Below are 14,062 nucleotides of genomic sequence, written 5' to 3'. Positions count from 1 at the left end.
TCTCTCTCTCTCTCTCTCTCTCTCTCTCTCTCTTTAAAAAAAAAAAAGCTCGTCTTGTATTGAAGGATTAATATTTTAGATTTTTTCTTATTACGTTTCATATACCCCCTGTCAGCATAAGCCTTTTTATTGATATGTTAGTATGGTTAAAATGTTTCCTGTTTTTTGTTGTTGTTTTTAATGTTCATCAGCAAACTAAAGAGCATAATAATATCCTAGCTGATTACATAAAGCATTAGAAACAGTGTATATGGTTTTGATTAGGTAATATATTCACTTCATGTAACACTTTTTAAATGTAAAAAGACTCAATGAAAGCTTTTCTGTTTCCCCTGTCCTTTCACAACTGTTCCAAACAAAATATTACTGACTTCTAGAAGGTGTATTTTTTCAAGTCCTTTGATAATTTTATTAATTGGATTCTTTGTTCAAGGGGTGGGGGTTCCTGGGGATTGAATCCAGGGACATTAACCAGTGAGCCACAACCTCAGCCCTTTTAATTTTTTATTTTGAGACATGTCTAGATAAGTTTTTCAGGCTGGCTTTGAACTTGCAATCCTCCTACCTCATCCTCCCAAGATGCTGGGATTACAGGCATGCATATCATGCTGGGCTTTTGTCTTATTTTTGAGTTGTAAGAATTCTTTATTCTGGATATGAAACCCTTATCACATATATGATTTGCAAATATTTGCAAATATTTTCTCCTATTTTTACATTCTTGATAATATTCTTTGATGGGCAAATGTTTATTTTTATGAAGTCTGATTTATATATGTTCTCTTCTATTGTTTTTTCTCTTGGTGTCAAATCTAAGAATGCACTGCAAAATCTAGGGCCAAGAATACATACTTCTGTGCTTTCTTATATAGTTTTAGTTATATTAATTAGATCATTTGTCCACTTTGTGTTAATTTTTATATAGAGAGAAAGGATACAGGTTTATTCTTTTTAATATTAGCTATCCAGTTGTTGTTTCTATATTCAACAGAAATAAATTTTTCCCTGTTGGGTTCTTGCCACTTTTTTCAAAAATCAGTTTGCTATATATTGTTTATTTCTGGACTTTCAGTTTGTTCCATTGGTCTGTATATCTATCCTTGTGCTACCCCTATACTTTCTTGATTGCTGTAGTTGTTAGTTAGTTTTAAAATTAGGAAGTATGAATTTCTCCAGTTTTTTCTTTCTTTCAATATTGTTTGTGTGAGGATTCTTCAATCCTGTATAAATTTAAAGCTCAACTTTGCATTTTTGCAGAATGGATCATTGGACATTTCCAAAGCAGAGGGGGGGAAAAGTGCAAATTTTTCACTTGATTAAATTTATTCCTGGTTATTTATTCTTTTGGGTGATACTGTATATGTCGTTGGTTTCATAATCTCCTTTTCAGGTTATTCATTGCTGGTGTATAAGAAATATAGTAGATATTTGTGTATTATAAGATTCACACACTTTGAAGATTTGCTGAATTTTTTTATCTACTCTAGAGGTTTTTATAGTGGTTTGTTTCAAAAGGATTTTGTGGTGTTTTCTATATGTAGAATTATGGTGTCTACAAACAGATCCTTTTACTTGTTTCTTTTTCAATTTGAATAGCTTTTTTTCCCCCTTGCTTTTTATTGTACCAGTACATTGTTGAATAGCCTTGGTTTCGGAAAGCAGATATCCTTTTCTCATTCTGATCTGAGGGGAGGAATACTTTTTGTGTGTGGGGTTTGTTTTTGTTTGTTTGTTTGTTTTTTTAACCATTCAGTATGATGTTAGTTCTAGAATTTTTATAAATGCCTTTATGGTATTAAGAAAGTTCCCTTCTTTTCCTGGTTTATTGATTGTTTTTGTCATGGAAAAGGCATTGAATTTTGCCACATGCTTTTTCAGGATCTGTTGAGAAGTTAATAATATTTTGATTAAATCTTATTATGTTGAGAAGTTAATAATATTTTGATTAAATCTTATTATGTTGAGAAGTTAATAATATTTTGATTAAATCTTATTATGTTGAGAAGTTAATAATATTTTGATTAAATCTTATTATGTTGAGAAGTTAATAATATTTTGATTAAATCTTATTATGTTGAGAAGTTAATAATATTTTGATTAAATCTTATTATGTTGAGAAGTTAATAATATTTTGATTAAATCTTATTATGTTGAGAAGTTAATAATATTTTGATTAAATCTTATTATGTTGAGCCACCTTTGCATTGTTGGGATATCCATGTAGTCAAGATTTATACATTTTTTTATATGCTTTTGGATTTGGTGTTAGTATTTTGTTGATCCATTTTGATTATATGTAAGAGATACTGATTTATAGTTTACTTGTTGGATTTTTGTCTAGCTTTGTTATAAGGTTCAGATTGTCTTCATAGGATGTGGAGGAATTGTTCTGTCCTCTTCCAGTTTTATCAGTTTGAGTAGAATTGGTGTTACTACTTCTTCCAATGTTTTTTGAAAGTCACCACTGAAGCCATCTGATCAGACTGACTTTGTTGGGAAAGCTGATCATTGATTTGATCTATTTACTTCATTTCTCCCCTGCCCCTTAACATTTAATCGTTCATTTTGTTTTACATGCTTTTTTCCTCCTGCTTTTGTGTTAGAAACACACACCAATCTTATATTCTCAGGTGACTTTTTTTCCTAACTTTAAAACCCTCAAATAATAATATCTTGGGAAAATAGACTGTACATAGGAAATATTTTGGAAGTTTGTTACAAGAGTAAGGAAGTTAAATAAAAATAGTTATACAATCATGTAAATATTTCTAAAGAGATTTGCTATCTCTAAAGACATTTCATTAGAAATTGTTTCACTCATAAGATTAATATTAATATGCTAGAGGGCTTTCCTACTGACTCTGTAAAATTCAATGGGTAACTTGGGACTTGAGAGGCAGGAGATCCTTCAAGTAGAGAAAAATAGATTTGTTATTAAAATTGCAAAACCCAAATGAATTGCAACTAATGTTATTTACTTAAATAAAGTGCAAAATCCTAATAATCCCATTAATTAATTCTAAAAGTCTTAGGAAATATATAATAGGATTATCACACTGATTTCTTCTGTAATTATCAGAGGGCAATCAGTTTTGTATTTCACTTCTGTACACACTATTGATTACTATCCAGATGGGAAAAACTCATTTTAAAATATTTAAGATTCTTATTACCTCTAAATGTGGACATACAACTTTTCATATGTGAGAGAAAAAATTACCTTTGGATCTAATGTTACCATTAGAGTATTATTGTTATTGTTTTAATATTACATGGGGCATTAAATTTAATAGGCTTAAGGATTTTTGTCATTAAAAAGGATTTAGATATATCTTAAATAGATATTAAAAAGGATCAGATATATCTTACATTGCTCTAGTTTCAATATGTTTCTTTTATATTTAATGTCCCAGAGGCATTTTTAAAACATTTATCACTTGTCTTGAAGAAAATTCAGGGACCATTTTTTAATTGTTGCATCAGAATTGTAAGAAAAGTTTTTAAAAGATGATAGAGGGAGCTGGGACGTAGCTCAGTGGTAGAGCACTTGCCTTACATGTGTGAGGCATTGGGTTCAATCGTCAGCACCACATATAAATAAATAAATAAATAAATATCGTGGCTCAGCAGTAGATTGCTTGGCTAGCACATATGAGGCCCTGGGTTCGATCCTCAGCACCACATAAAAATAAAATAAAAATATTGTGTCCAACTACAACTAAAAAAATAAATATTAAAAATATTTTTTAAAAGACGATAGATTGTTTCTAATGGAGAGACGAAACCAAAGGAAACGGATTGATTCAAGTCCATAAATTTATAAATAGAGTGAAAATGATAAAAATGGATTGTTGAGAAGGGCTTTGGTAAGTGCTGTGTTGAGGAGGCTTTTTGAGGCCAACTTTAATTTCATAAGGAAAAATTAACAGCAATAGATTAAGAAAATTGCTGCATGTGTTTGAAATATTTTTCATTTCTACACTAATCTTAATTCCTACATGTTTCACTTGAGGAAAATAAGAAGTTTTTGCATTTCCTTACATTCTCAGGTTCTAAGTAGTGTACCAAGACAGAAGCTCTTCTAGTTCCTGGGCCAGTGATCTCAATTTTGCACACGTGTAGCCATATTCCAGTTACAAGATTGTCGGTATTAACACAGGACACTAAACCTTCCTTTTGATTAAGGATTACTGAGCCTCATGATAAAATAAAATGTAAGACGTACAGAATAAACAACAACAAAATTATTTTGTTATGCTTATTTTTTAGATAAAGCTAAAACACTACTACTACATGTTTTAAACTGTGTATGTGCAATTATAGTAAATATCTTTTATTTATAATTTTACCTTTAAAGAATAATGAACTAGGGGAGAATGGAAAAAATATTTTAAGTATACATGTAGGGATAACAAAGTAGAGAGATTAGGAGGAAACAAGTAAATTATCAGGAGAGAAAGATCTGACATGAAGAGTAAATATAAGTAAAACTTTTACATCCCTTTTGGTTTTCAGGCATCAGAATAATTTCTCCTTTAGTTGGTGCTTCCAGAATAACTCCTTTTCATCCTTAAGGTTAATACTCTAACCACACCCTTTTAATACTTTGTGTTAGTTCTCTCATTAGTGACATTGGGTCTCAGCAGCCTAAATGGAATCAACTAAGAATAGTCCTTGGTATTAATGGTCTTAACCCTAATTTTGTTAAACTTACAAATCAGACAAAATATTTAATATGTTATAAAAGTTTTATTTTACCCTACAATATCAGGACTAATCCAGCAAGCATCACATTAAGTGTCTAGTGAAAATATTAAGTGGTGGTGGTTGTTGCTTGTGGGGTGTTTGTTGGTTGGTTGGTTGGTTGGTACTGGGAATTGAACCCAGGGAGCATTTAACCACTGAGCCACATCCTAGCCCTTTTTATATTTTATTTACAGACAGGGTCTTGCTGAGTTGCTTAGGGCCTTACTAGTTGGTGAGGCTGGCTTTGGACTTGTGATCCTCTTGCCTCAGCCTCCAAGCCACTGGGATTGCAGGTGCGCACCCCCACACCCAGCAAAAATATTAGTTTTAACATATCCATATACTCTTCCTCATTTCAGTCCAAAATTATTTTCCCTATTTTGTTTTTCCCTTTTCAGTTACTTTGTAATCTGGAACCTACAAAGGCTTACAAATAGGAAGATTGAAAATGACAAAACAATAGTTTTCAATTTCTTCTACTACTCATGTATCTCCTCTTTTGTACCATAAATTTAAGATTTAAACCATATAGTTATAACATAATATATAAAGGCTTCAGAAATAATGGAAAGGGCCTTGTAGTCATGCCTTTAGGATTAATAATCAACTTGAAAAATTATATCATCTATCTAAGCAAGCATCTTCAAAATGAGGAAATACTTCTTAAAGTATAAACTTTCATCATATTTTTCTTGGGTTTATATCATTCTCTCCTTAGTACATTATAGTGTTTACTTTAAAATAGCTTCAAAGTATTATTTTTAGAGTATTTGTTTCCAAAAATATTTTATCACTTTTGGACTTTTATTCCCATTAGATTTGAAAATCCACTCCAAAATTAAAAGTATTAATACACTTTAATGTATTCAGTGTTCAGAATTTTATCTTAATTTGATTAAAATGTGAAATAACCTTAGTTTCAAATATTTGTGTGAAAGAGAGAAGTAAACTTTTGGCTATTACATTCTTACAAAATGTTGAATTTACCTCTGCATGTTGAACATATGGTACAATGTACAAAATATGTTTAAAAATTTATAGTTTAACTTATTTCTACTGATATTCTGTGTTATTAAATGCTGAGAAGATTTAACAACCTGTGTAGGTGTTTTGTTTTGATTTTTGTTTTTTCCTGTGCTAGGTATGGAACCAGAGCCTCTAGCATGCTAGGCAAGCACTCTGCCCCTGAGCCAGCTACCCCTCCAACTCAGAAATGATGTTTATAATTAGCCATTGGATTAGATGTGAAGGGTTTAAAATTGTTAGATTCTATTTAATCCTAAGGAAGATACATTATATTTGTGGATGCAGGGAGGGTTGTTTTTATTTTCTGTTATCTTTTTAAGTTTTGAAATATAGTGAATTTCTGCAAGTTTCACTTAAAAACAGTTTCACAATTTAAATTACTATGTCTGCTTGTCAAATGATGGAAAGTTATTTAGTGTAAAGAACTAGTGGAACCTTGGGAATTACTGGATAAAATAACAAGGTTAGTTGACTCTTATGTAACTTTATTACATTATTATTTATGCTTTCCAAAACCAGCATAAGTTATGTTTTAATGTTTTCAGTGTTTCAAATTATCAAACTTAGAAAATTAAAATTTACTCTTTTTTATGTTGATGTTTAAACATCCATTTAAGAACATTTTACAGTGTATTTTCATTTTGAAATTTTCCACCTTCGTATTTCTTCAGGAGTTGATCCCCCTCATATTGTGCACAGCATGTCTACATCCTGAGCCTAAAGAGAGAGATCAGCTTCTCCACATACTTTTCAATTTGATCAAGAGACCAGATGATGAGCAAAGGTGGGTGTGATTACTTCTTTGGGAAATAAATACAGTATTGATCTATTCACTTTTCTAATTTGTCAACAAGATGGGCATTGTAATCTAAATGCCTTTTTTCCTTCCCTCTATCTGTTCTAGTGGCATTGGAGCTTTCACTATCCTGGTATCACTCATTGATAGTTTCAAATTCTAAAAAATGCATTTCAAAGTATAATGTCCTATATCAAGTTACCTTCCCTTCCCATTTTCTTTTTTAAGGAAATCTGGAATTTATGACAACAAACAAAAAGATAATGCAGAATTCTCTGAGAAATTTATCCTACATATAATAAATAAAACCTAAAGCAAAAATAACTTTTTAAAGTTAAAGTTTCTGAAAGTCACTAGACAGGTACAGGTTCTGATGGATATTATCTAAATTATCTTGTATTTTTGAGGACTAATTCACATTGAAATTGTCCTAAATTTTAGTGTAATTTTATTTTATTTTAAAAATATAAATATTTTCCCTTGAAACACTGCAGGATATTTAATTTTTTTATCTGAAAATTCTGTCTTCTACTAAAACACTTTGCTGTTTTCTAGTAAAGTTTCCTACTAGTTAGTGATTAGATTACTCTAAACCCTCAGTATAAGGAAAAGGGAGCAAACAGGCATGAGGGTCTTAATAGGGGCTTTACAAGTGGTATAGATAAGTTGCATATTGCCCAGAAAACTACTGTTCTTTTTTCCCCTCCAAATGCAACAAGCCATAGTTAGGTGACATAGCATAAAATTGGACATACCCAATGATCTCTCAGGCATTGTAATGTTCCACAGATAGAAAACTAACCTTCCTCCAGGAAAGAGATTTTCAAAGAAGCCTGACTTTATCTGCCTACATATGTTCTTGGCACTTTTTTTAATGAGTACTAAGACCTATAAAAGCAAGCAATAAAACCTTTATAGATTCTAAGCTACTTCTTATGATTTACCCCATAAGGAAATGCTCTCAACGGAAAGCAAGTTTTGCTTTTGTTTTCTTTTGTTTTGGGTTTAAGGTTGACATTTCTTTATTTTGTTTCCAGTTTGGAATTTGCTAGGAAGACATGAAAATGTATTTTTAAAAACTAAGATATAAATACTAAGCATTTGTGAGAAAAAAGTTTAACAGACAACCATTTAAAGGATCTGAGAAATTTTTCTGTTACTCTAGTATCACTGAGTGAGGCTGGATTAAGGAGACCAATCTAAGATCCTTAGTTTTTATTTTGATGAAAGTATTTTTTATTTGAATGAAAGGTAGAAGGGCCTCAGTCATTTGTTCTTTTATGTAAGGCAGCCTGTTACTTCTACCTTCCTTTATTGTCCAGACCTCTTTATCTAATCAGATTAATATTTCCAATAAACATGAAATATAAGGAAATGGACAGAGGGTGCCTTTCATCCTTGAATATATGGTCTTTTGCAAAACCCTAAAAGCCAGGTAAAGACCAGAAATTGCCCTAGAAGTACACAGCAGATGTTAATTATTCATACATTATATTTGGTTGAATAAAAGCTCCAGATTGTCTCATCTTTTACAATATAAATTCCCATCCTTGTCAAGAAATACAGATATTGAGAAAAGAGAAAATCAAACCTAGATTCTGCAGAACCAAATTAAATTATCTTGTTTCATGTACCTGAGCTATCTTGGGAGTAAAGCTGTTAGTCATACTCTCTCCCTCCCTTTCAAAATAAACTGGAGCTGGATCAATTTCTTTTAAAGATTAGTAAACAGAATTGACATGAGCCCTATAAAGTTCTATATAATGAAAATAGCAATTCTTCTAAAAATTCAGATTAAAAGTATTTCCTGAAAATTGATTACAAAAAAGAAACATTATTTGGAATCCTAAAACTCTAGAGGCAAGAGCTCATTGTTGTTATGTAAACTTAGATGGAAAAGACTGTTTAAAGAATAAGAGAAGATAACAAGGAGAAAAAATATACAATATTTTCAAATTTACATTGAAGACAAATTAATAGATTGGACATTACTGAAAATTGAATCCGTGTTGTAAATCATAAATTTCAAATTATTGGTATACCGCTATATCCACTGGCCACTTGAAGGGTTGAAGAATTGTTTGCCCAAATGTCCATGGTTTTAGTAATTTCCAGAAACTCTTCAACACTTGCTATTTATTCATGATGATGGACAAAATGTAATGTATATGTTCCTAAGATATTATGCCTTATTTTTCTGTAAAATGTTTTGAAAAACTGCCTTTACAAGGCATGAGTTCATATTATATCAATGGATTAATAGCCTTGAAAGCATGTTGACATGAACTACTGCTTCATCCAATAGAAGTTTATAAAAATGCATGCATAAAGCTTAAATTTTCCTTCATAAACTTCTGTACAGCCATTTAAAATTTTCCCTTATAATGACATTTTCACAAACTTAACCACCATATATTTTATCCAAGTCTTTCTGTTTTAAAATGAGCAAGTTTGTTAATCCTCTGAAATATGTCTGCAGTCACTACCTCAACAGTGAGATCTTAGTTCCTCTTTAATTATGAATGAAGTTTGAAGGTACATGTAAATTAACAGTAAACATTTCTTGTATTTTTTTTAATTAACAGAGGAAACACTTGTTCCATTCACAAGGTTCTACAGTGTTTTCATTCTTATTCTAATTCTCATTTTGAATTTGTACACTTTTGTATTAATTACCTATGGACTTCTAATTTGAATATTTCTTTGCCATCATTTTTTATGCTCGATTTCTCCTAGGTATCTCACAGATGAACCTGGTAGAACATGATCATAATAGTTATGCTTTATAAGAAATAACATGAATTTCTGTGTCATAGGGTTATCCATAAACCATTTACATTGTGTCTAGAAGGATAGTGTTTTGTTTTGATTATTCTTGAGACCATTTGCTCATATGGAAAGACAGGTCTGAGTGATGAGTTATCCTTAAGCTAGTGAGAGGGAAGGGCACAGATCACAATGATTCATCAGAATAAAAAGACATGAGTTTTGATCAAGAAACAATAGATATCTACTTCAGAGAGTAAAAACCTTTAAATATTAAGGAAAGTTGTGCAAATGAGGGCTTGCACAAATATTTTTTTAATTATGGTTGGACACAACACCTTTGTTTTATTTATTTATTTTTATGTGGTGCTGAGGATCGAACCCAGGGCCTTGCACACGCTAGGCAAGCATCTACCGCTGAGCCATAACCCCAGCCCTCTTAAAGAGAAAAAAATGCTTTTTTGCTTATAATAATAAACAAATTGTATCATTTGGTAGGTTTATGCACCTTTAGGACTAGGTTTTTGGACTTAAAATTTTTATGTCTTCTGAGAATTTGAGAGAATCATGAATAAGTGAACCATGAGACAAATCAAGCTCAAAATTTAAAATACAAGGAACTCTTCAACAGCGAGTACAGAAACAGTCTTGTTGACTTTGAAACTCTTTTTTTTTTTTTTTTAACTTTTTATTGTTGGTTGTTCAAAACATTACAAATTTCTTGACATATCATATTCCACACTTTGATTCAAGTGGGTTATGAACTCCCACCTTCACCGCATACACAGATTGCAGAATCACATCAGTTACACATCCATTGATTTACATATTGCCATACTAGTGTCTGTTGTGCTCCGCTGCCTTTCCCATCCTCCACCCTCCCCCCTCCCCACCTCTCCCCTCCCCTCCCCTCCTCTCTCTCTACCCCCTCCACTGTATAACCCTGAGGGTCTCCTTCCATTTCCATGCAATTTCCCTTCTCTCTCCCTTTCCCTCCCACCTCTCATCCCTGTTAAATGTTAATCTTCTTCTCCTGCTCTTCGTCCCTACTCTGATCTTAGTTACTCTCCTTATATCAAAGAAGACATTTGGCATTTGTTTTTTAGGGATTGGCTAGCTTCACTTAGCATAATCTGCTCTAATGCCATCCATTTCCCTGTAAATTCTATGATTTTGTCATTTTTTAATGCAGAGTAATACTCCATTGTGTATAAATGCCACATTTTTTTTATCCATTCGTCTATTGAAGGGCTCTTATAGTAGCTATCTCTCCTGCTCTTAAAATATGTGAGAGCAAGTGGAGAGGGTCAAGTGTAATTTATACCAGCAGCCTTCACATGCTAGTCAAGTAAGAATAAGATAAATTAAATCACCATATTAGTGTCAGTCATTGTGATCTGAAATTTTTCTAAGAACAGTTTGGTGGTACTGTATAGGAAAATTAGAATTTTATTTTTTCCTTGAAAAATATCATTCTCTAGCTTGGTAACTGAGCCCATTATGCCCTAGCATCCCGTATGTAGGACAACTATAAAAACTTTAAAAGGGCAAATAGTTTGTCTTTTTTTGTCTTTTTTTTTCCTAATATTTTATTAGTTGTTGGTGGACCTTTATTTATTTTTATGAGGTGCTGAGAATCAAACCCAGTGCCTCACACATGCTAGGCAAAGCTCTACCACTGAGCTACAACCCCAGTAAATAGTTTGTCTTAATGCAAGGACATAATGATGTATATATGTAATTATGTATATATGTAATGAAATACATATATTATGTTTTTATTCCTAGATTTTCAAGGCAAAAACCCAAGTCTTTAGAATCCATTTTTAGACTTTGCATGTAAAATTTATAGGTGCCACCTGGTGGCCAAAAGTACTACTAGCTTTATTTCAGGTTAAGCTACATCAGGAATTAAGCACTGATTTCCATTCTTTATCTGCTTTCACCTTTCAGAAATATATGACTGTTTACTAAAATAGACTAATAAATTAACAATAACCTCTCTAAAACAAATAACAAATGAACAAAGCAAAAAATATAAGATAGCATAGTATATTTGACATGATCTGTTGTTATTTTTCATTAATGACTTAGGCTTCTTTGATAGTATCCTAAGAAAAATTTTTATATTAAATATGCTTTTGCCAATTCTTGTTTTTTTATCTTTATTTTATTTTATTTTTTATACCTTTATTTTATGTACTTATTTTTACGTGGTGCTGAGGATCGAACCCAGTGCCTTACACGTGCTAGGCAAGTACACTACCACTGAGATACAACCCCAGCCCCTTGCCAATTCTTTTTTAACAACCATAACTGATGCCATATTTCTTCTACCTGTGTTATTTACTAATCATGCAATCTTGGTTTTCTTTGTCATAGGGGGCTATTTTCTTCTAGTGCTATTAGTGATCTGTAGGCCATCTGACCTCTTCTATTTTAACTATATTTCAAAACTAAAATATTTTCTAGAATGTTGAATGTTAACTTTGCTAAGAAGTTTGTTTTGAAGGACCTAATGTTTTTTCCTATTGAAATTTATGTGTATTTATGATATGATGATTTGAAGTCTCTAATAAGTATTCAACATACTTAAATCCTAAGAAAATTGATTACAGCCACGTGGGGTGGCACACTTATAATCCCAGCGACCCAGAAGGCTGAGGCAAGAAGATAGTGAGTTCAAAGCCAGCCTCAGCCACTTTAATGAGACCCTGTCTCAAAACATTTTTTTTTTTTTAAATATTTATTTATTTATTTTTCGGTGGACACAACATCTTTGTTTTGTATGTGGTGCTGAGGATTGAACCCGGGCCGCACGCACGCCAGGCGAGCGCGCTACCACTTGAGCCACATCCCCAGCCCCTCAAAACATTTTTAAAATGCTGGAGATGTGGCTTGGTGGTTAAGCACCTTGATTTCAATCCTTTGTACCAAAAAAAAAAAAAGAAAGAAAGAAAGAAAATAAAAAGAAAATTGATTAAATTATCAAATATTTCTGGAACATACATTACATATATATAGTGGGGGAAATATTGGTCATATATTAGGAAATTTTCATGAAGGAGTAGGCGTCTAAAGTAGCTTGAAATTTTCTTGTCACATTTTCTTTCTATTCACTTCAATTTATTTACTCTCCTAAAGTGGAAGGGAATAAAAAAGTTTAAAAAGCATATATATAGAGAGAGAAATAGACACATCAGGTATTATAAGTATTAAGGAGAAGCATGTAGATAAAAGTAACAAGGATTAGGCTGCAAGTGTAGCTCACTGGTGTTTGAAGGCCCTGAGTTTAGTCTTCACCACTGGAGGTGGAGGGGTGGGTTGCAGGCATTGTGGTAAATGAGTAGCTGTTTCAGTATACAACAAAGATTTAGTGGATCATTTTGTACTTAATTCAAATTGATGCGTATTGAAAAACAGCAATGAACAGTGCTTAGGAGTAACTCTTTTTAATTCTTGGTCCTGTTTGTGTTTTCTAATGTAAATACAAGGTTGTTGGTTTTGTTATTGTTTTTGTTTTGTACTATTTTTCAGGCAAATGATACTGACAGGTTGTGTGGCATTTGCACGTCATGTTGGACCAACACGTGTAGAGGCTGAACTTTTACCACAGTGTTGGGAGCAGGTAAATTAACTATACTAGATTTTGCCTTAGCTGTTATATTCGAATTTATTATAAAGGTTTATATTGTTTTTAAATGCCATTAGGAAATTTATGGAATGTAAATTATGCAGCTATTTCTATATCTCAACATAGTGATTTACAATTGCTAAAGGATGCTCTGGAATATTTTCCTTTATGCACTCATTCAACAAATACTTATGAAACACTAATTTCAGTGCTAAGTATTTGTGTAGTGACTAGGGATATAGTGGTGAACAGAAGAGACATCCTAGTGGGAGATTAGAGTTAACAAATAATATGCTATCTTGTAGTGAATATACCATGAAGAATGATAAAGCAGAAGAAGGGTTAAATAAACATGAAAAATGCTTTCCTAGAATGGACGGTAAGAGAAGGGATCTCTGAGAAAGTGATGGTTAAGCAAGAATCTGAATGAAGTAAGATGAAAGAAGTACAAAGGGCCTGAGATGGGAATATGCTTGATGCATTCAAGGACAAACAAAAAGTAAATGTGTGTGTGTGTGTGTATGTGTGTGTGTGTGTAAATAGAAATGTATCTTGTATATACTGTATACTTGTATATAATATAGATACATTTGTATAAAGAGTAGACCTTTTATATGGGAGGTTTGTGTATTTATAATTTAACTCATTTTATTAGTGGTACTTTAATTTTGTATTGAATTTTGGCATTTCCATTCCACTTTAGAACCTGGAATTACTGACTTTTTAGATGATGTTTAGATCATTAAACACCTTATTTTTCCACCTTAAAAAAAGATAGATTTCTCATTTATGGAGACAGATTTTATGGCCTTGTTTACAATAGTATAGTGAGTTTCTTAAGAAAAATAATGATCTCTGGAATATCACTAATGTATGTAGTCATTTAGAGCTCTACTCCTAATTTCTTTGGTCATTTTTCCCCCCCATTAAATATGGTGGATCCACTAGGTTTAGTATGTTAAGTGAACAAAACATATAGCAATAATTACCTCTAACAGTGTCATACATCTATATATTATAGTGAATACTAATATAGGCTGAGGTCTAATCAAAGTCAAAATTAACTTGGATATATAATATATGCAACTTTGAAT

The 14,062-nt window shown here is 31.9% G+C and overlaps 1 protein-coding gene across 7 annotated transcripts in view; it reads left to right on the top strand.

The window, feature by feature from the left end:
- The window catches only part of Relch (RAB11 binding and LisH domain, coiled-coil and HEAT repeat containing), a 97,436-nt gene that overhangs the window by 35,858 nt on the left and 47,516 nt on the right, over window positions 1-14,062 (top strand). For all 7 annotated transcript variants that reach the window (XR_007348786.1, XR_007348787.1, XM_015482326.2 and 4 more), the window contains 2 exons: window positions 6,444-6,556; window positions 12,872-12,962. Coding sequence is in view for 5 of the 7 variants with exons in the window: in XM_015482326.2 (XP_015337812.1) it covers window positions 6,444-6,556; window positions 12,872-12,962 (204 nt within the window). In the remaining 2 variants the exon portion in view is untranslated. The remainder of the gene's footprint in view (window positions 1-6,443; window positions 6,557-12,871; window positions 12,963-14,062) is intronic.

The sequence above is a fragment of the Marmota marmota genome, unplaced genomic scaffold (assembly GCF_001458135.2).
Source record: "Marmota marmota marmota unplaced genomic scaffold, marMar, whole genome shotgun sequence".
Lineage (NCBI taxonomy): Eukaryota > Metazoa > Chordata > Mammalia > Rodentia > Sciuridae > Marmota > Marmota marmota.
Note: the sequence above shows the minus strand (reverse complement) of the source record. Positions and strands in the feature narration are given on the sequence as shown.